The sequence below is a fragment of the Halichoerus grypus genome, chromosome 10 (genome assembly GCF_964656455.1).
Source record: "Halichoerus grypus chromosome 10, mHalGry1.hap1.1, whole genome shotgun sequence".
NCBI lineage: Eukaryota > Metazoa > Chordata > Mammalia > Carnivora > Phocidae > Halichoerus > Halichoerus grypus.
This window is the reverse complement of record NC_135721.1, coordinates 88,097,969-88,121,239: the sequence shown is the minus strand read 5'-3', so window position 1 is coordinate 88,121,239 and position 23,271 is coordinate 88,097,969. Positions and strand designations below refer to the sequence as shown.

General features: G+C 41.4%; 1 protein-coding gene across 1 annotated transcript; it reads left to right on the top strand.

Moving 5' to 3' along the window:
- The first annotated feature begins 469 nt into the window (after window positions 1-469).
- NMS (neuromedin S) lies at window positions 470-18,152 on the top strand. Its single transcript, XM_078056808.1, has 12 exons — window positions 470-558; window positions 4,478-4,569; window positions 6,422-6,769; window positions 8,950-9,008; window positions 9,315-9,353; window positions 12,751-12,774; window positions 12,869-12,922; window positions 14,236-14,313; window positions 15,391-15,426; window positions 15,990-16,031; window positions 17,110-17,159; window positions 17,996-18,152. The coding sequence occupies exons 3-11, from the start codon at window positions 6,631-6,633 to the stop codon at window positions 17,146-17,148; spliced, it is 510 nt and encodes a 169-aa protein (XP_077912934.1). The 5' UTR covers window positions 470-558; window positions 4,478-4,569; window positions 6,422-6,630; the 3' UTR covers window positions 17,149-17,159; window positions 17,996-18,152.
- The last annotated feature ends 5,119 nt before the right edge of the window (window positions 18,153-23,271 follow it).

Sequence of the window (23,271 nt, the reverse complement as noted above, 5' to 3'; positions counted from 1 at the left end):
TGGAATTGAAAAGTGGTGACATTACCCAGAGATTAGCAACTGCAGAGAGCCCCCATCTACCCCTAGCGTTGGAGGAACATAAGGAAAAATGGTGTTCACAGAGCCCATGTTCCTTGGCCACTAAGACTAATGGAGTCTCTGTTAGAACTGCTGTTTCAATTATCACCTCTCTGCTCCTCCTCAGGAAGCCAGGAGCACGCGCTCTCATTACACCAGAGGACCCGGGGAGGGTGAAGTCATGTGTAAGTGTTGCTGCTTGTGAAGTGCTCGTGGAGCCCAGGAGAGCTGCCTCTGCTGGAGGCACCACCCAAAGCGGGGAACAACAACAACAACAACAAAAATGGCTCTCACTTCCATCTTCCAAACTCCTTCCATCCTCTCCTCTCATTGACAGAAACTACCGGGAAGCCAGTTGGGAAGAGAGTTTATTTTGTAGGTTTCTAGCTCTTCATGATCAGAGGGGAATAATAAGGAAAGGCATTTATGGAGCAGAAGGCCAATGGACAAGTTACTGGCCCAACTGTCTGATATATTACTCTGGGCAAAGGAAAATATACAGTAAGTAAAGCCACAGTTCTTATTTTCATGGATATTTTCTATTAGCATATCCTGGTTCTCCTGAGATTACACAGCTCTCCCATCCCCTGCCTCCACTAAGTAGCCCACCATAAGAGCAGATGTAAAGGCCAAGAGAAAAGCACAGAATACAGGCTCAGAAGCTGGGAGGATAAGATAGGGTATATTCAGGTGAGGGGGGACAGTGCTAGCAGATGTGGGAGGCTGGCCTGTCTGTCACCAAACAGCTTTTTGGGGATTTAACAGCCTGCCTCTCAAATAAACCTGTCACTACTTTCTGTGAAACCCTGCTAGGGATAGAAGCCCTCAAACATTAATCCGCATACCTGCATCTTCACTTGCTTAGACTCAGAGCGTTCTTGAAGGATGTTGGGATGCCACTGAAGAACTCAGAAAGTTATGCTTTGAATACAGAAACTTATAATCAATTTTGAAATTACATTTTTTAAATGTCTTATAGATTAAAGTCCAGTTCCTTAAAAGTCTGCTGAGTTTTTTTGTAATAACCACTTACAAAGCGGGAGCTAATTTGATGTGGGAAGGAAGAGGAATTTTTAGTGTAATTATCAGCATTCAGTTCTGTTTCAAATGGTGTGGGAGCTCCACATGGTGAGTTCATGTATTTAAAAAAAAAATATCTAATTAAATTGGCTTGGCACTGACAAATCCACTGGTCACAACCTTTTCAATAATGCCTAACAAAGGAAACACTTCGGAAAAATAAATGTAATGAAATAAAGAAGTTGCTCTTTCATATATGTAAGTTCAGATGTTTAAATATGAACCCATATACTCATAATCGTGTTTGGAGTTTATTACATTTTTAAAATTTAGTTTTACTTATACAGGTAATTCACAGATAGCCAATGTGATAATTCAAAAGTCCAAATAATATAAAAGATTTTTATGACCCCCTCACAATCCTGTTTCTCTAGAACCACTGTTATTTGTGTATCTGTGTGACATCCTAACCTTTTTTCTTTGTGTTACCTACGTATGCACTCGTGGATTGCATTGGCTGTTTTGAAAAAACTTGTACAGAAATGGAGATCCATAGATAGCAAAATTGGCTGTATACTTTTCAGCTACTTTCATTGAGAGATGGAGGTTTTTTTCCCACCCCTTGAATCCAACCAGCCTTGTGACTTGCTTTGACCAATATAATGCAGAAGTGATGTTGTGTCAGTTCCAAACCTAGAGGCCTCCTAGCTTCTAGTCTCACTGCCTTGGCACTCTGAAACCAGCATGGGAACAAACCTGGACTAGCCAGCCATCTGGAGACCGGAAGACCACATGGAAAGTGGTCCCACCCCAGTCTATTTACCAGATGAATGTAAATGTCTAAGTGAGCCTACCTGAGACTAGCTGAGCCCCGCCTAAACCGTAAGAATTACCCAGTTGAGTCCAGCCTGAATTACTGACCTGCATAATTTTGAGCTAAATAAATGGTTGTTTTAAACAACTAAGTGTGGGGACTGGTTGTATTATGAGCAAAAGCAAACTGATACTAGACCATATAGTATGTAGTTCTATAATTTTTTTGCTTTACTCACTATGTTACAAAGTGTTTGACTTGTCAATGCATAAAGATCCATCTTATTCTTTTTAAGAGTTATGTGAATTTCCATATTATGGATATTCTACAGTTTAATATTTTCTCTATGCCAGACATTTAGGTTGTGCCTACCTGCCTCCGTCCTTCTCTCCATCTCCTGTATTATAAGTATCTCTATAGTTGTTGTATACTTCCCCTACTCTGTCTTTTCTCTGCTAATATGGGTTATCTTTTTCATAGACATTTTAAAATATATAATAAAATGTATCAATCTTTCCCTTAGTGGCTTTCCTATTCTAAATTTTGCTCACGAGCAATTTTCCAACCATATGTATACTCTATTTCTTTCTAATACAGAATTTTATGTAAGTGCCTATGTGTATGTGTGGGTGTGTTAGATTTAATTCATCAATCCTCTGAAATTTATTTGAATTTATGGTGTGAAATAGTGAATATTTTTGTCAACTGGATAGCCAAAGGTTCTAAACACCATTTAGAGTAGTTCAATCATTTGCACTGATTTGAAATACCACCTCCACTCTGCATTTAGATTATCTGCTTCAAGATTCTAATCTGTTCCATTGATCTATTTATTCGCTTGTTACCAGATCAGTAACAAAATGACCACTGCAATGTAACAATAACTACTGCTTTATAGTACGTTTTGACATTGGCAAAGTATCTTTTCTTTTTTTCAAAAATGTCTTGAATATTCTTCAATATTTTCTCTTTCAAAATAATTTGAGTCAGTTTTAAAAATCCATGAAAAAGTCATTTTGGAATTTTAATAAGGCTTACATTAACTTTGTAGATTAATTTGCCGTCAGTTGAACTTTTAACAACCTTGACTTTTGTTGTCAATGATCATGATATGCCTTTTCACTTATTTCCTATGTCCTTTGGTAAAATTTTATAGTTTTCTTTTTTAATATATTACATGCTTATTCTTTGGTTTAGTTCTCAGAATTACATGGTTTTTTAAGCTATTTACATTTTCTAACACATTTTAAAATTTATTTTTGCTCATGTTTGAGAAAATTTTTCCTGAAAATAGTTTTCTTTAAATTTGACCATTTTGGTAAACTCATTTATTCTAAGAATTTGCCACTTGATTCCTTTGGATTTTCTGGGTAGCTAATCATATAATTTAAAACGATGAGAGTTCCTAACTTTTATTTTACCTTTCATTTCATTATTTTACTTTTTTTTTCTTTTCCTGGTACTGAATTAGCTAAACCCCCTGTGTGTTCGTATTGGTCAGTTCAGGTTGTCATAACTGAAGAGTAGAGTCTGGGTAACTTAAACAACAAAAATTTATTTTCTCACAGTTTGGAGTCTGGAAGTCCCAGATGAAGGTGCCAGCAAGATGGTTTCTGATGAGAACTCACCCCTCAGCTTGCAGACGGTGCCTTCTCGCTGTGTCCTCTCCTAGCCCTTTCTTTGTGTGCGCTCAGAGAGGGAGCTCTGGGGTCTCTTTTCCTCTTCTTGGAAAGACACCAATCCTCACAGATTAGGGCCCTGTCCTTATGCTTCATTTAACCTTCATTTTCTCCTTAAAGGCCAGATCTCCAAATACAGTCACACTGGGGATCAGGGCTTCAACATATTCCATTTCTGGGATATTAATATAATCCCATTTCTGAATTAGCATTAAAAATAATATTTTTAGGGGTGACTGGCTGGCTCAGTGGGTGGTGAGGCATGTGACTCTTGATCTTGGGGTTGTGAGTTTGAGCTCCATGTTGGATGTAGAGATTATTTAGAAATAAAATCTTTTTTAAAAAATGGCTTAAAAAATAATACTTCTATTGGGCGCCTGGGTGGCTCAGTTGGTTAAGCGACTGCCTTCGGCTCAGGTCATGATCCTGGAGTCCCAGGATGGAGTCCCGCATCGGGCTCCCTGCTCGGCAGGGAGTCTGCTTCTCCCTCTGACCCTCCCCCGTCTCATGCTCTCTCTCTATCTCTATCTCACTCTCTCTCTCAAATAAATAAATAAATAAATAAATCTATAAAAAAAATAAAAATAATACTTCTTTTTTCTATTCTGAATATCTGAGAAATAATGTGTGCAAAATGTGCAAAAGAAACAAAATCAAATTGATACAAATCAGAGTTACCACAAAGGTTTATTTGAAAAATGTATGTTTGTGCATAGAGCACCTAGTTCATGGTGGAGACAGACCAAATGTTTAAAAAATATTTATTGATTGACAGTAGAACTGCCACAAACCTTTGCTATTATGTGTGTGCTGTGTCTAAAATGCCCATAAGTAATTGTGTTTAATACTGTATAGATAGGTGGTTTATGTTCAAAAAACAATCATTCCTTTTTTCCTATTCATTTAGTAAAGACTTGGACAGTGGATGCATTTCAAGACAAAGACATCATCTTTTCCTGGTGTTTGAAGACCTTAGGTTATTCTCCTTGAACTAAAGTGGTAAATACTGTAATAAATAGAAATCTCTATTTCTTGCTATCTCAAGGAAGTCAACAAAATATTACGGTGATCCAGTAGTTTATAATTCCCAGTCCCTTATGAATTAGAAATTTTTTGGCAAAATATCACATTTTAAGTCATAAATAAACAGTGCATTCTGAGCAACTCCCACCCAAAATTATTCTTAAAACTTTCATTCATTGAAAAAAAATGACATAAGATGACTTAGGTAAAGGATTAACATGTTTTAAGCACATTGTAAACTTTTATTTGTTTTAATAGATTTTATTTATTTATTTGACAGAGAGAGACAAAGCGAAAGAGGGGAACACAAGCAGGGGGAGTGGGAGAGGGAGAAGCAGGCTTCCCGCAGAGCAGGGAGCCCGATGCGGGGCTCGATCCCAGGACCCAGGATCATGACCTGAGCCGAAGGCCGACGCTTAACGACTGAGACACCCAGGCGCCCCTAAGCACATTGTAAACTTTCAACAATTGTTAGTTACCTCCTAATCCTTAAAAGAGCAAAAATTAAAGATATGCATGATGATAAAAGGATATTTATTTGATATATGCCTTATATAGGTTACCCTTTCTGCAAGACAGAAGATTTCATTCTTTCTCCTTCTTTCTATTCCATATCTAATCTCAAGGAGGCTCTTTAACATTTTTTATTATTGAAGTAGAGTTGACACACAATATTATATTAGTTTCAGATGTACAACATAGTGATTTGACAACTTTATACCTTACACAATGTTCACCATGGTACCATCTGTCACCATATGACATTATTACAATATTATTCCCTATATTCCTTATGCTATACTTTTCATCCTATGACTTACTTATTTTGTAAGTGGAAGTTTGTGCCTCTTAATTCCCTTTACCTGTTTCTCCCATTCCTTAACCCTCCTCCCTTCTGGCAACCACCAGTTTGTTCTCTGTATTTATGGTATTTATGAGTCTATCTCTTTCTGGGTTTTGTTGTCATTGTTGTTTGTTTGTTTTGTTTTATAGATTTCACATATAAGTGAAATTATATAGTCTTTGTCTTTGTCTGACTTATTTCACTCAGCATAATATCCTATTGTTAAAATGTCCATACCATGCAAAGCGATCTACAGATTGAATGAATTCCCTATCAAGGAGGGGCTTTTTACAAAAAAATGAACACATTGACTAAAAATCCCACACTTTTACAGACATGACTGGGCTCAGATACCCTTAAGTATCCAAATCCCTGCTCTGCATCCATTATGGCTTGGTGACCTTGGCAAGTTCCTTATTCTCTCTCATCCTCAATTTTCCCATTCATAAAATTAGGATAATAATTTAGGAATAATAATAATAAGTTAGGAATAATAATACATTCCTTATGGATTTTCTGTGAGAAGTACATGAGTTAGCTTATGTGAAATCCTAAATAGGAGCTCAGTAGAGGAAATATTATTATTATTAATAAACACTCATATTTTCTTGCATACTGATTTAATTTGAAATATTTAACTTGTTCATGGAAATGAGTGTGGAGAAACCTTAAGGAGTCTAATTTCCAACCATGATTTTAAAAAAATCTACTTGAACTTTTGAGTTTCTTGTAATATTATATCTAGGACTCCAAATTTTGTTCTCAGATGCACCAAAGACTATAAAAAGTCCTTTGTTAATGGTGGAAAATAAACAGCTTCTTAGGAAATAAGACTTCGTCATGCAAGAGTATATAGATTTATGTCCAGTTCTTTGATTAAAAAAAAGAGAAAAAGCCTTTCCGGAGTCAGAAATGTTTCTCAAACCACTATAGAATAACAATTATGAGTCTCCACTTTTTATTTTTATTGCTGGATTGAAAAAGATGACTCTCTACAATGCCTACACCAGGAGGATATTATTCTACAAATAAGGGCCCAGCATGACATTTATGAGAAAGCCAGGGTCCTTCTGCGCAAAACTGATTGGTGCTCAGCCAATGGGCTCTGGGGCATTGCAAATAAAGGTACGTTCTCCACTGGGCCTGATAAGAAGCAGGGCAGAGTGTTGCCTCTGCCTGTGGAACTTCAGGAAATGCTCAACTCCTGGCCTAGCAGACTACATCTGTGGCCAGCAAAGAGAAACTGGGCTTTGAAGATGAAACACCTTGTTCCTCAATTCCCTTCCGTCTTGGCCATCTATTGCTTCTGCATGCTACAGATTCCCTCTTCAGGTAAGGGTACCCCTTCATCAGACCCCCAGCTAGCCTGAGCTCTAAGGAAGACTGAGACAGACCTTAATCCTTCAGGGTGGTTCTGGAGGGAGTCAAACTTAATACCCTCACCTACCCCCATTTCCACCCTTTTGAAATGGCTTTCCATTTGTCTCTAACCTTTAAGAGAAGGTGGACAGAATTAGATGCTGCAGCCTTTTACCAAAGGAGGCGACTTTCCCTTGTGGAACTCTAAACAATTCCTGACTCAGGGCTGTCCCAAAGATGTGCCGCTAAAACTGTGAGGGATATGAGTTGAGGACCCCAGTTTCTTAGCCATCTGTACTCCAGGAATTCTCAAGAGACGAGAACAGAGACGGTGAGACTGAGTTTACAGACCCAAAGACTGAGGATTGAGGGACAGTTGGAAAGGGGCGGGGAGGGAGCAGAAACAGGAAAAAGGGAATATTTTCATAGCCCTTCTGTGGGGTCGCAGGAGGCAGGATCCCAGACAGAGCTGCGGAGGCCCCGAGTCTTCCTGGGCTTGGGCGCTGTCCGAGGTTCTGACTGGACGCGAGTGTCGCTTCACTAACTTCTGAGAACCCGCAGGATTGCAGGGAACCAGGGGTGGGGTATAGGGTCAGTAGTCAGAATGCGTTACCCATTTCAAGGTAATTGCCAATTGATGCAGGGAAGCATGTGGTGGTAGCTCCAATTGGAAGCAGGGACTATTTCAAAATTTCAGATTTTGTCATTAGAATTTTGATCTCAGGGTGCAGAAAATCTTTGAAAATATATTCAAACAGAAAATATATTTCAAATAGTGTGTTTGTTTTGCTATGTCCTGTAGTGTAATCACAAAACCTAGGCATTGCAAGGAACCTTGAAAGTCATCTAACCTTTCATGGAGAGCAGGGATCTATGATTTCCCTATTTGATTACTTTCAGTGACACCCAACTCAATACCAGCCTAAGAGAGCCAGTAGCTGCCTCTTCTGGGCTCCAATAGCATCTGTTTGTGTTACACTTTTGGGACTTTGTTATTACTTTTTATCTGTCTATATATTTATATCCACCTCCCCCGTTTCCTCTTTGATTTTATGTTTCCTGAGGGTAGGTCCCTATGGTCTTTATCATTGTACTGTTAACACAGAACCTCTTGATAAATCCTTATAGGATTGGTTCAAATTACTTTGCATTTTTTGAGTGGCTCCAATCATCAAAATTTTCTTTACACTAAGCTGAAATCTGATCACATGTAACTTCTAACTGTAACAAGCCCTACTTCTATCCTTTGGGAATACAGAATAGGACTAATATCTCTTATGACAGTTCTCAAAATAATTGAAGGCAGTTAGCATACACTTCCTAATTTTCCTCTTTGCCAAAGAAAACTATTCTTTGTACCTCTAACTCAACTACATATTCTATCATTTCAAGTAGGATTATTACCTTTCAAGGCTTGGACACTATTATTTCTGTGTAGCACAACATTGCCTTAGCTTTTTCTTGGCTCATAGAGAGATTACAGGAAGCAAAATATCAGTATTTTAAATATATATATACTACTCTTGAGCCAGATATTCCCTGTCCTATATTTTAAAAATCTAAGTTCAGGGTTTTACATTCATCCCATTTAATTTCATCTATCCAATTGGTTCCTTCAATTGCTGTATTAGCTATTCTCCCAAGTATTGTATCATGCCCAAATGAGAAGAAGACTTCATTTAGGCCAGCTAAAGATTGACTGGCATAGGGTGCTGCCGCGTGCTGGTAACAGCCTTGCCCAGAACCCACCCCTGAAGAGTCTGATGAGGCACAGAGATGAGTATCTGAATTTCTTAAAATTTCCAAGAGTGATTTTGATGCACATACTTTCTTGACACCATTTCCTGATATCCTATCTTCATAAATTCCATCAAAATACAAATTGAGTTGTTACCCAGGTATCTTTTCCCTCTTTCTTGAGCTACTAACTCTTATACTGCTAACTCCTTGTAAATAAAAAAAACACTGTTTTTCACTAATTTTGGTACAAATCTCAACTTACTGTTGGTAGGTAGAAGTGTGTTTTCTTTGTAAATCCTTTTAAAAATATTGTATTTCTAGAATCTCTGTATGTTTTTCATGGTAAAGATTTAAAAGTTAATGCTATGACCTTCCCCCCCTCCCCAATATTATTTTTATGGTTTCTTTCACAGTAGGATTTCCTCGACCTCTAGCTGATCCCCCAGATGGCTTGGATGTCATGCAGCTTGAGGTACACTGCTGTTCAGTAATGTGAGATTTTTATTTAGTCTTGGCCTTGAAAATATCATGTGGCTAATGTTCACTTGAAACTATTTTAAGATCAGATTCTTGGCTGCAGCAGGAATTCATGTTGCCATTTTCATGGCCTCATTTAAGCCATCCTGAGAGTTGTATTGAAATTTACTGCCACTGTGTGAGAAGATAATGCAAGGTTCATAAATGGGACAATTTTAGAATTTTATATGTGTGTTAATAGATTGCTATTGACTAAGGAATTTATTCTGATCTTTGATTCATTTTTCATATTTTTCTTTAGCGTCTGGCATATTGGGCAACTCTTTCTAGGCAACCTAAGGTAAAAAAAAAAGTATATATATAATAATTCTTTTATTTTTATCTTTATTTTTTTCAAGATTTATTAATTTATTTGAGAGAGAGAGTCAGCGCACCTGTGGGGGGGGGAGGCGCAGAGGGAGAGAATCTCAAGCAGACACCCCACTGAGCCTGGAGCCTGACTACAGGGCTCCATCTCACAACCCTGAGATCATGACCTGAGCCGAAATTAAGAGTCAGGCACTTAACTGATTAAACCACCCAGGCACCCCCATATAATAATTCTTTTAGTTATAAGTGCACATGTTTATACCATAATTGATATCTGTAATAAGCTACCTATAGGAGAAGTCTATGTGAACATCTATGTCCATGGGTAAGAATGTAGTTTTAGGAAATAACAAGTGAATCTCTCAAATATAAAATACCATAAAATATTGGTAGTTCATGTATATTTTATAATTATCATAATAATGTATACATGTATAATTACATTAATTATGTATGTTATGATATATCATGACATACATTACAATTGATATACTATAATATAATAGTTCTTCAAAACAATAGATCTTGTGTAAAGGACCTAACACTGATAGTAACCACAACAGAAATGTTTCAGTGGTTACAAAGTAAATGCTGATTCAATCAAGAGTGCAAGAGGGTGGTATTAGGGTGGAGCCCGTGATTCTTAAGCATAAACTGAATGTTTTCATGTTTAACATGTTTTCACCTTGAGCTATATCTTTTCTTCCTCCTTCCCCTCTCCCAAGCCACAGCATACTGCGTCCTGGCCACATTGAACTTCTCATTATTCCCCAAATGCATCAGGCACTTATATCTTTGCACAGGTGTTTCCTTAGCCAAAAATGCCTTTGCAGGCTGTGTTAACAGCTCAGACTCTAAAACCAAAGTACCTGGGTTCAAAACCTACATCTCCTTAACTTTGGCAAATCTCTTAATCTCTCTGTGTCTTGGTTTCCCCATCTATAATATGGGAATAATAGTTATACTAGCCTCATAATGTTATTGTGAGGATTGAGTGCTTGAATCCTTGTGAAGTGTTTTCAACAGTGTCTAGAACACAGTAAATGACAGCACTTAAGTACCAGCTGCTACCCTTGTCCCTGATGCAACTAATGGCCGTTCCTCAAGACTCAAACATTTCTTTCTCTCTTTTTTAAAATTTTTTTAAAAAGATTTTATTTATTTATTTGAGAGAGAGTGAGAGAGCACAAGCAGGGGGAGCAGCAGAGGGAAAGGAAGAAGCAGGCTGCCCGCTGAGCGGGGAGCCCGATGCGACGCTCTATCCCAGGACTCCGGGATCATGACCTGAGCCGAAGGCAGACGCTTAATGGACTGAGCCACCCAGGCGCCCTTACTTTCTATCTTAAACTTCACAAATATATCATGCTTATTTCTCCTTACTTTCAGTTTATCCTTATGCACGTGTCTGGGGACAATTGTCCTCCCTTATTTTTAGAACCAATCTTTACAGCCTTGCTACCCAGAGCAAAAATTCAGGGCAAAAATTCAAAGTTTTCCATCTCCTTGCCACTGCCTCTTCACTCCGCACAGATGGGCTTCCCTGTCCCCCACATGAAGGCTGTGAGGGGTCCCCTGCAGGAGCAGAAGTGGAGTGGAGCTGTCACATGGGCCACCTACAGTAGTAAATTGGGTTGTGCATTTCCCTGATAGGAAAGGCCCACCTGGAATGAATTTCTGCCCACTTTCTCCATTTTCCCAAAGCTGATCCTGTTCACTATCTCCAGTCATAGAAGAGCAAAGGGTTGTTCAGTGAACAAAACTATCAATATTTTAAATCTATTAACAGAGACACTGTGGCTCTTCCTGGTCTTGCCGCTGCATTAAAATAGGACCTTTGGCATGTCACCTCCTCTCTTGGGGTTCTGGTTCCCTCAACTATCCCATGTCCAGATGAGCCACCTGGGCTCTAAGTCCACTACCAGTTCTGGTCTCCAGAAAAGCCAGGTCTGTGTCTCCAGGGCACTTTTATCTTTAAGCAATTCAGAAAGCAGAGTTACATTCTACAAATAATGAAACCTGCAAAAAGTCTTTCTGTTTTGTGTTCCTGGTGAGAGCAGAAGTTTAGATAGGAAAGGGGGCAATAGATTCTTGTGAACACATTTCTACTATTCATCCGTTCAAAAAAAGTATATTTATTGAGAGCATGGCATGTGTTAAGTGCTAAAGATGCAGTAGTGATCAAAACAGACAAAACTACCTGCTCTCATGAAACTTAAGTTCTAGTTGGGGAAATAAATAATAAGTTAGATAGGTAAGTATATTTTTTTCTGTAAAAAGAAAAAATTGAAGCAAAGAAGGTGCATATGAAATGTTGAGAGTGGTGTTTGAGCACCTGGAAAAGCATCTTCATATTGCTTGTTATTTTTTGGCTTGAAACATAACAGTATAAAGCTGATGAATACGGTACATAAAATCAATTGTTTGCCCAATGCGTGCCCAGGAAACACACATACACTCACACATACATGACAGGGCAAGTGTGTGTGTGTGTGTGTGTGTGTGTGTAGTATACATAAGCATGGGCTGCTTCCTGTTAGAAACTCTTCACAGTTTGTAGGAAGATGTAATTGTATCAACAGCAACAAATTAAAAGTGTTATCAACAACTTTCATTTCTGTCTTGATTGAAGTTTGAGCTGATTCAAAAAGGTTTCAGTGTGATTGAGATGTGAATGAGCAATATTAACCAGATCAGCAGATTTAAAATATCATTTACAGTAATCATTTCAAGCAATTTTATAAAATGCAGACATGGAAACCTTATTTATTATTTTGTAAGATGTCTTTTTCACAACAAGATCCTGGAGTGGAATATGCTGCAAATACAACCATCCCCACCTGTCATCCATGTAAACAAGGGCAAGGTGGTGCTCTAACAAGGATTTAGAAATGAAAAGTTGGGCTTTCTGCAAGAAGAGTGGAGATTCATGTAGAAAGCTTTTTGCGGGGGCGGGAGGGAGAGTTTGGTCGATTTGAACCAACCCCCCAAAAAACTGAATTCTAGAGTACACCCAGGAAAAAATTAAAAATTGCAATCATTAATTTTATTCCAACTCTTTGATGGTTATCTGGGAATTAATTAGGGGATTGCTTCTATGCGCCACAGAGCATGTTTTTCTCCCCAAGATTGGAAAGGTAAAATGAGATTCAGTCTTAAAATAATGATGTATTGCTGGCAACTTGCTTTTTTGTAACACCCTGCATCAACTATAGTCTTATTAAGTTTGGATTTCTTTTTAGACTGCCAATTTATTTCATAATAATCAGATAAATTCAATAAGGTCCATGGTGTAACTTATACTGAAAATTTCATCAATTGCCTACCCCAGTAAAATTCCATGTAACTTACCCTCACAACTCTCTTTCTAGGATAATCAAGACATATACAAAAGGGTGAGTACCACCCAGTTGGCAATGCAGGCATGTAACTTTCACGTTTATACCAAGTGACACTTGTACTAAACTCAACTTTTTTTTTTTTATTCAGTTTTTATTTCACTACTCCAGAACTCAGAAGCCGACACAGCCAGTTAAAAGTGGGGTCAGTATTTTACCATACTCATCTTTCTGTAAAAGTGACTCTCCTCTGCTTGTCTTTTATCCTGTCATAATTAATATTGCAGATAAGTAGAAAAGCAGGGAGCTTGCAGACACTGTCTATGTAATAGCTTTCTAAGAGCTTTTTCCTGGGGCTTCAGGGATTCTCTGTCCCGGTCTGGGCTGGGGTGGTGGGAGGCTGACAAATCTGAAAAGTTAGAGACTATATTCTAGAAAAGGAAAAATAAGTGAGGAGTAACTTTTTATTACACACTTCAACAGATGTTTGAAAAAGACCTGATAAATACTGAGCTCAATTTACATTTATCATATTACCTTTTTCTTTTTAATTTTAAAAAGTGCTTTGTGAAGTGTAAAGTGCCATATCCCCAATAGTGATCCATGCAGGTGCACCTTCTATAAGCATCACTGTATATATGTGCTATGGGAATAACATGCATCACCTCTAATTTTGTTATTAGAAACTTGAGTTACCCTCAGAAGCAGGTTGTGTAAGTGAATTTCTGCAGAGCATGATTTGAGGAATTTAGGAAGGTCATAGCATAAAATTTTTAATTCAGGGGTTCTGTTTTAGTAACTGAAATTCTACCATTAGAAAGTCACTTACTTATATAATCAAGATTTTCCACATCTTCAAGAAAAATACCTTAAAAAAATACCCAGTGAAGTGTTTTTTCCCTAAGAGGCAAAGACTCATCTGTAGTATAGGTTTAGGAATGAGGATCAGGTGAGGATAAGGATAGTATCAGGAAGGGCTAAGGGCACTACAAAGGGAAAAAAGACAATGGAAGGAGGAAGATGAACTCTGTGACACGAATGAACCTTTACTCTAAGCCAAAATACTCAGGGAGGATTCACAAAGACTAGGTATAAGACACGGGTATGTACGTCTGAGTGTGTGCCCCAGCCACAGACAGGAAGTGCAGGAAAATCCAACGCATTAGGGAGAGGGGACTGAAACTCCTGTTCCATGGATGGAAACTGTCCTTCCACCTCCTCCCCTGGACTAGGAGAGACACCTAGAGCGGAAAAGGACCATGCACTCCACCCTAGGAAGCCAGAACGCCTGGGGATAAGGCAGAGAAAAGTCTGATTTACCCTAAGGGAATAGTTGTAAGTGAGGTGTTGGAATTGTAACCTCCTATAAAGGCAAGCAGTTCTTTATTGAAAACCTAAGGCGTGGACATGGATTTTATTCTGGACATTAAACCCATCTAAGGGAGGGAGTGTAGAGGGCAGTGTAGCCGGGGCTGCGTCCCGGCGGGCGTCCGAACCCCCTCCCCCCCTCTGTTGCAGATTCCTCCCGTGCACCCGTTAATGCGCCTGGCCGCGCAGCTCGCAGACCGGAGGGTGAAAAGATTTCCGCAACAGCGGGTAGGTGCTTTTCTCTTGGGGCCTCTTTTTATGCCACCCCAAGTTCACTTAACCGTGGTAAATGCGTGTGGTCGCTGGGGGGAGGGGGGAATAGGGGGAAGGGGAGGCTGACTTGCATGCTATCTTTGAATCTCAGCCTCCACCTTGGGAAGGAGCTGGCCCTACCTTGCGCCACAGTCCCCTCCCTTGAACCGCACAGAGTGGCTGCAGGGCCCGGGCACGCCCCTAGGACAAAGCCGTCCTCTTCCTTCCATTTGCTTCCTTTTAGTTTCCGTGCTGTTTTTTCACTTTCGCGACCCTTCCTCTTCCTCTTGACATGGACATTGCCTTGGTGATCCCCTGGGCTCCCCGTTGTTGCTCCACCTGCCCTTTTGTCCTATCTCAGAACTTTGTTTCTTTAGACATAGTTCTTTCTTTTTTGTTTTTTTCAGTTTAGAAATTACTAGCTTCAGTAATAGGTATAGTTGTTCGAAAGCTAATTTAAGTTTTATTACATGGTAGCCAAAAGAAAAAAGAAAAAAAAGAAAGAAAGGAAGGAAAGAAAAAAAAGAACATTTTCTTTCGAATGCTGAAACTCATCCGGGTTTGCCCAGGACGTTCCTGGTTTTAGCTCTGAAAATCCCAAGAGCCCCAGGAAGCTGCTCAGTTCCTGGGAAATGGGTTGGTCATCTTAAGCACTGGCAGCAGTGTGTCTTACCTGATCCCGCTGCTCCCCAAAGCCTTCCCGAGTGAGTCTGATCTGTTGTTAGGCCAGACCCACAAGCAAAGACAAGCTGAAGAAGCTGCCAGGGTATACCCTTGGATGGGGGGTCAATTTCAAGTTGACGCTGTTGGGAAGAGCAAGCCAATTTAACATTGTCCTGGACGCAAATGGTACCTCAATCAAGAACATGCCTGTCTTCCGGAACAGGCAATTATAATTGGTTACATAGTTAGCCCTTCCCCTAAACTGCTTTTTTGCCCCCGATCTCTGGTACCTGAGGATGGAGCCAGGGAGGCGCAGGGTCGCAGTGGAATAACTGCAAGCCTGGGGGATGTGGTTCTTGTTACCTTAACCTGTGCCTCGTTCCCTCCCAGGATTCAGGGACTGCCACAGTGGATTTCACCAAGAAGGTATGGAAGCCCTGTGGAGAAGTGCTTGGAGATGGGCAATCTTGTCACCCCTTTAGATCATTTCTGGAAAGAACCGGTCTCACAGTATGCCCCTGAAAATCTTCTCTGAGGCTGAGCATTTAATTTCAGGTTTTCCTGAGCTTGTCCTGAGGCAGAGAGGACTCCCGGAGCAATGCTTCTTGCTGTTTATATTTCATCTCCAGCCTTGCAGATGAGTCACCTGTACCCATCTGTTCCTGAGGATCTGCTTGATGTGACTCAGGGGCCCACGTGGCAGTTGTACAAACTCGGGGAGAGGTACTGCGAGTGCATAAGCCCCGTACACCAGCGCTTCTCCAAGTTGACCATGAGTCATCCATACCTCGGGATCTTGTTAAAATTCTGATGGCTAGGCCCCAACTCCAGGTAGTCAGTAGGGACCTGAGAATTTGCATTTCTAACCAAGTCTCAGGTGTCATTGACGCTTTTGGTCTGGGGACCACACTTTGAAAACTGTGGTCATAGACATCGTCAGACCTTTGGCACAAACTGGTTGCATAATGGTTTGTGTTTTTATGTTGCAGGATCACACTGCCTCCCGGGGACGACCATTTTTCCTTTTCAGGGTATAGCATTTCTTTTTCTCTGTTTTTAACCCCAGTTCCCTCCTGCCACACAATTATGGATTCCTCCAGAATGAGCACAGCCCAGCACCCCATGGCAAACTGGTGAATAATTATGGGGACTCTCTCATCCTTTCCTTAGGGGTGAATTTCAAAGTCTCCTCCTAGAAACCTGATGTTTATGAAAGAAAGGGTGCAGAAGGACATAGGCTGAGAGAACCAGAGCTCTGGGAGCGTGGGTGGGAGGCAGGAATGTTGCTGTTGGACAGACACGGGGGCCAGCCAGAATTGGCATCTGTGTCCCTGAGCATGAAGGTCCAGGATACGTGCCCCCAAATAGCATAGGCGCCATGCCCTCCTCCTTCCCTGGGGTCTCCGAGCCTCCTGCAAAGGTCACAGAATCAGAAACTGTCTTAGTTTGTGATCCACCACTCATTAGCTATGCTTCATCCCCTAGATCCTCAAGGGTTTGCATCCAAAAAATCAGACCACGAATCAGACAGACTCCTGCCCCTCAAACTGTATTCTGTGGGTCACTGGTGCAAAGATCAGACAAGCTTGGGAAACACTGCACCCAACACTCTCGAAGGTTCACAGTGCACACCGGCATGTCCTGCAGGAACTATATAAGAAAGCTGTGGGAAACATAGTTTCCACCGTGTTTGATCATGGAAGTTCTTCCACTCCATGCTGCCTGTATGACCTATTAGTGGTTGTTCTCTAGAAAGTACTTTGAGAAACCGTGGGTCTCCATGATGTCTTCAGGGTGAGAAGTCCTTTGATAAATGGTTTGAAGACCGTCCTGCTGCATCAGTGGAGGCTGGAGGGGGGGGCGGGGGAGGAAGGGGAGGGGTCAATGTCAGGGCTGGAGGAACAGCAAGGGTCCTGGGGCACTGCCACAAGGGACCTACCTCCTCGCCCCAGGCAAGGGCCTCCCAGGTGAACTCCCAAGGAGGCTGCTGACATCCCAGTTAGAACGAGGCCTTAGGGCCCAGGTGAGGAAGGATCTGAAGCCCAGAAACAGGTTCCAGGCAGTTTTGTCTCAGTATCTGTAAGCTGCTCCTTTTTTTTTTTTTTCTAGCCAAGGAACGGAAGAAACACGGACGATAACACCCGGTAGGACAGTCCAAGGTCAGTGCCATTGCAACTGTTCTCCTCCAAGCAAACGTTCTGTCTGACTGAGGGGGAGTGAGAGCCAGCCAGAGGGGTGGCAGTTCAAGAGCATGGGGGCCACCTGGAACCTCGGAGGGCCCTCCACCCCCTCCCTTCCCTGCTCTGCACACCACAGAGACCCCCCACCTGGCACACAATGCAGCTTTTGCCCCCATGCTAGCTCTTTGCAGGCGTCTCCGGCAGGGGCTGTGAGGGAATGAGAGCCCCCCTTGGCCCAGCTGATCCTCAGGACTTCTCACCTGACCCTTCTGATGAGGGAAAAGCCCCCCCGGGCAGGCTTGGCACGAGAGGGGGAGCACCTTAGAGCGAGAACATCTCGGAGTAGTGCCAGGCCAGCCCACTCCCTCCCATTCAACAGTGTTCTGAGACCCAGAGTTTAAATCCAAGGAGATTCCTTGGTCTTCAGGCCTGTGGAGGTGAAGTCCATGTACGAGGGCAGCTCTGGGCCTCCTCCGTCTCTCATGATGGTGCGTTCCCTGGGGCCTGATGCTGACCTGCTGACAGCAGCCGGGGCATGGGCAGCCCAGGGTGCCGGAGAAAGCTGCCCAGATGCTGGGAGACAGAGCGCCACGGGTGAAAGCCGGGGAAGAGGTTCCCTGAGGCCACAGCACTCACACAGCCTGAATGGCCCAATTAGATACTGCAAAAATAAATAAGTACCGATTTGGGGCATTTATGACTTGTCAAACTGAGGCGTAATTTTAAAATACGTTGTGCAATAACATGCCCACAGGCCTTGTCTCGATTCTGATAATGATTTGATCCAAGTAGTGCATTTTTCTCTTCTTTTTCAGAATTCAGTGGCAAAGAGAAACTGGATCAGATAAAGAAACTGAGCAATTATTTTGAACACATGTCAACTTTCTTTCTGTGAACAATAAAAGATAATTCTCTTGCTCTATATTCACTAGAATATTCAGTTGCATAAAAAATAAAGCAGCATGGACACAATATTTTCATTTCTTATTGGGAAATCTTGCAGGAGGGATTAGATGTCTTTTTAAAATAATAAGATTTTAAATAATAATGTGCTGGGTTTGGCACTGTTTTAGCCTGCTGCAGATATCTTGTTATTATTGATAATCAAGGGCCCGGGCTAGGGAGAGACTGGCAGGCTTTATGTTCTGATTCTTTCACCTTTTAGCTGGGGGACTGTGGGCCGGTCACTTCCCATCCTTGTGCCTCATTCTCCTCCATGGTAAAATAGGGTTGGTAATAATAGTACCTTCACATAGTTTTTGTGAGAACGGAGGAGACCATCTGTGAAAGGGCTTAGCATGGTCGTACATAGGGAGTGCTCGATAAGCCTTGGCTAATGACACTTCAAAGATGATTTTCATGACGCAAATACTACCAGAGCGACTTGCCCTAACGACACCGCTTCTATCTCACTGACCAGGGACTTGAGGTTACAACACCAAGTTACCATATAACAATTCCAGGAAACCAGGAGGCTTAGCCCTTTTACCTTCTCAGGCTCCTCCTCTGTAAACAGTATTTGACTTCCAGACCTCCCCAGATCATTCGGAGGGGTAGATGATGCAGAAGATGGGCAGTAACACAAGGAGGGACCCTAGTGATAGATGCAACAAACCTAAGCTGCATTGAAACATCCTTCTTTTAAGCTTCTCATCAAATTTAAAAGTCCTCCTTTTAAAATGTAATGTAGATGTCACACTTTGGGATTAGTTTTTATTTTTAGCATTTATAAGCTCTTGTAATAAGTCTCAAGCCTATTCTCCCAAATAGGGTATTTTAAGCCCCCTCAGTAGATCTTACCCCGCAGAGATGAGTGGAGCAAACCTGACTCCGTGTGACATTTTGCTGAGCACGGGTTGCAGGTGGAGGGATCGAGGCACTGGTCTGAGACCCTGCAGTAGGTAGGAGACAGGGCGGGTTTGGCCTCCTGGTACATCCCAGATCCTCGGAGCACAGGCCGTGCTGACTCAATCTCACGCCTCCCTAATAGTGTGAGCAGAGCACAGCGGTGGTGCGTAATGCTCCAGTACGAGTCTGCGGAACAGTCTCGACATTTTCAAGTGACCAAAGATGGCTGTTTCTACCCCAAACCAAGCCCCAGAAACTTCTTCACTCAATCAGTGATAATTGACTCCACCCCAGTGGAGGATCATACACTTGACACGGGCCTGCCAAGGGCCAGCCGGCAAGGACGATGTTTATGGGGGCGAGGGATGGGCAAAGAGGGCCACTGCTTCTAAGAAACACTGTTTGAGCTAAAAATTCTTCCTTTGCCCAAGCCAGTCTCTGATGATGGGAAGACGGAGACAGACTGCGATCTCAGCCATCACCTCACTCCTGCCCCCACAGCAGTGACCAGGGACGCTCCACCAGCACCAATAAATCCAGAGAGGAAGCACACTGTGATTTAGCCTTCAACTTCCACACTGTGACAACTGGTTCTCCCTCTGTACAGTGCTGGCCTATTTTTAGCCTGGTGTCCTGTGAAAAGGAGCATTATGATACCACTCTATCCAGGTGTCCCATCAAATAAGACCGAGTCCTAGGCCCAATGTTGGTCTCTAGAGGGAGGATGCCCGCCTTCTTAGCCCTGGTGGTCACTTCGTAGGGAGAGGCCATGCCTCAGCCCATCGTCCAGGCCCCTGAGAGCCTCAGGAAGATCAGGGGTCTGAGGCTAGCCAGGACAGAATTTGAAAGGAACTCTCAGAAACTTGGAGTGGGCAGACGCCTCTGATCATTCAGGCCCACCTTCTCGTGGGCTGCTGAGGAAAGCAGCCCAGAGAGGCCAAGTGACTTACTCACGGCCACAAGGCTACTGGCAAGCATGTCCAGAACAAAGCTCACATCTTTCAATTAACACCTAATTGCTGGGGCACCTGGGTGGCTCAGTTGGTTAAGCATCTGCCTTGGCTCAAATCATGATCCCAGGGTCCTGGGATCGAGACCTGCGTTGGGCTCCCTGCTCAGTGTATTGTCTTCTTCTCCCTCTCCCTCTGCCACTCCCCCTGCTTGTGGTCTCTCTCTCTCAAATAAATAAATAAAATATATTTAAAAAATAAAGCCTAATTACTTTCTTCACTCTGACTTTACTATCCCATATTAGTTTTCTAGGATAACAAATTTTCTCAAGCTTATTGACTTCAAGCAACAGAAATGTATTCTCTTATAGTTCTAGAGGCCAAAAGTCCAACATAAGGGGATCATCAGGGCCATGCTCCCTCTGAAGACCTTAGTGGAGAATCCTTTCTTGCCTTTTCTAGCCTCTGGTGGCTCCAGATGTTCCTCTTGGTTGTGCAGCTTCACTCATATCTCTGCCCCTATGTTCATGGGGCCTGTTCCCTTTGTCTTCTCCCTTTCTCATCTCTTACACAGATACTTTCTAAACACTGATATTGACACACACTTTCTTACTCTTTTTTCTCCAATCACATTTATATTAGTTCTTTTCGCTGCAATCTATAGACCTCCCATATTGTTTTGTCAGTCTGGTGTACATTATGGATATTTTCTTTTGATCTATCTTCCAGTTCACTTAATCTCTATTCAGCTGTGTCAATTATGTTATTAAAGCCACCACCTGAGTTCTTAGTTTTGGTTATTATATTTTTCAGTTCCAGATTTTCTATTTGCTAATTTCATTATTTTCTAGCTTTCTGATGAGATTCTCAATCTTGTCATTTTTCTCCTTTAACATAGTAAGAACAGATATTTTTAGAATCTTTCTAATGAGTAAATTATCTAGGTTCCCTTTATGTCTGTTTCACTGTTTGATATTTATCTCGATTTTTGCTTGTTATCCATTCTTACTCTTACAGTATGGTTCTTTGGGGCCCTGATGAAATAGCTGAGAGTTTTTCATGGGCTCCTCCATTGCATACCCTATACTCTGGTTTTTGTCCCCTGGTCCTTAGAGGAGGACAAAAACTGCTGCCCAGTTTTTCAGTCTCACAGTTGCCTTCCTGAAGCCTCCAGATATTCATATAAGAAATAAACTAGCCACCAAGGCTTATTTTACCTTTCTGGGTTTACATCTTAATCAACTCTTGGCCCTATAAGTCTTAACTGCCACATTATCCTTCCTGATACCTATTTAACCAGAGAAAGTCTTCAAAGTCCATGAGGACACAGATGTGAGTGTAAACATGGTTTCTTAGAGCAAAAGAGTCGGAAAGAACCCAGGTGTCCATTAACAAGAGAAGAAAGAAATATTACAATGTTCATATAAATGACATTTATACAGCAACAAAAAATGAATGAACCACTTGCATAAAGTTAGAAGAGTCTTAAAATCATGATGTTGAGTGAAACAAGCAAGATGCTTTTTATAGCAAGTTAACATTTATATGAGTTGAATACTATGATGAGAACAAATACCAAATTTAGGAGACCAGTGATTCCTGAGGGTAGGAAGACTGACACAAACTAGGAGGGCCACAGTGGGACTTCAACTGTATTGGTAATCTGTATGTTGGGTATTTAAAAAAGTAAAATTAATAATTTATAAATGTATTTATGTGGAAGCACATAATTTATAAAATTTAAATTTTAGTAAAAAGTAATAATTTATAAATGAGTTTATGTGGAAGCACAGAGGAGGAAGAGATTGTTTGTGTCCAGGAAAATCAAGAGAGAGGTGGTTCTTGAATTGGTTCTTGAAGCATCTGTAGGATTTCTATAGATGGCAATGGAAAAGATCATCCCTGACAGAAAGAATAACAAAGATAGGTGGGAAAGTGCATGTTCAAGGGACTGCAAGTAGCAGGATGGTATCTTCCTGCTCTCCCACCCCAGCCCACACACACAAGAAAAACCCTCCTGTTAGGTAGATATCACTTGTTGAAACTGGGGAGAGGTGAGATTTCAAGCAACTGGGATATCAGGATATGGCCTATGTTGAGGAGCTATGACAAGCCAGAGTGGAGTTATATGAGCAGGACTGCCTGGGTTCAGATTCCACATTTGCCTCTCACTATTTGTGTATCTTTGTTCATTACCTCACCATTCTGTGCCTCAGTTTCTTTATCATTAATGTGAGCACAATAATAGAACCTATCCTGTACGGTTGTTCTGAGTATTAAATGAGTTAATACTTGTAAAGAATTTAGAACAGTGCCTGATATCTCATAGGTATTCTGTTGGTATTTGTTATTTATCTTCATTGTTGTTATTACAGCACAAGCAAAGGAGACTGTCTGAGGCCTGTTGCCAGGGAAGTCACCCTGACTGGGCTCTAAAATCTCTCTCTCTCTCCTACATCAAATTAGTGATTAGCCTTTGTGTACCCTATAGATTTCTCCTTTCTGAATTTAAAAAAATAGAGTAACTGAGAACTGGGTTAAGGGCTCAGCTCTGTCATTGGCTACTCCCTGTATATAATATCTTCTTACAGTCTTAGATAACTTACTTAGCTTCTCAGAGCCTTAGTATATTCAGCTGTAAAATGGGACAAATGATAGAATCTACTATATAATAGTGCTGTTATGACTAAACATAGGAATGAATGTAAGGTCTCAGTAAGTGTGGTGCATGCACAATTTACAAACACGTATCTACATGCTAATGCTATATCATAGATATTGTGCAGTACGTTTCCATTTGTGGAGACCTGAAATAGTTATATTTCCTGAGCATGCACTCTTTCGGGCATTATGGTGGGTACTTTATATTAATTTTCACAGTCCTGCAAAATAGTGTATTAGAGAAATGTTAGTTACTGCCACAGAAAAATCTTATACTCTTGTTGGCTTAATTCAGTAGAAGTTCACTTCCAATTCTTAGATAGTCCACTGCAGGTGCTCCTTATTATTGGACTCTTCCAGGTTTCTCATCCACTATAGGCTCTGTCTAGGATGAGTTCAAGGGCCTCCAGGCCTATTCTGTGGGTAGATGGGGAAAGATAAGAGGCTCTCAGGAGGGAGGATTTTTAGGGGCCAGACCACTCCTTTTAGTAGAACTCAGTCATGTGACCATGCCTGACTGGAAAGGAGCCTGGAAATGTAACCTAGCTTAGTGGCCTGGAAGAAGGAGGGGCAGATTTGGTAAACAGCTGCTCAGTTTCTGCTGTAGTAAAAGCATTATCTCTAGGGCATGA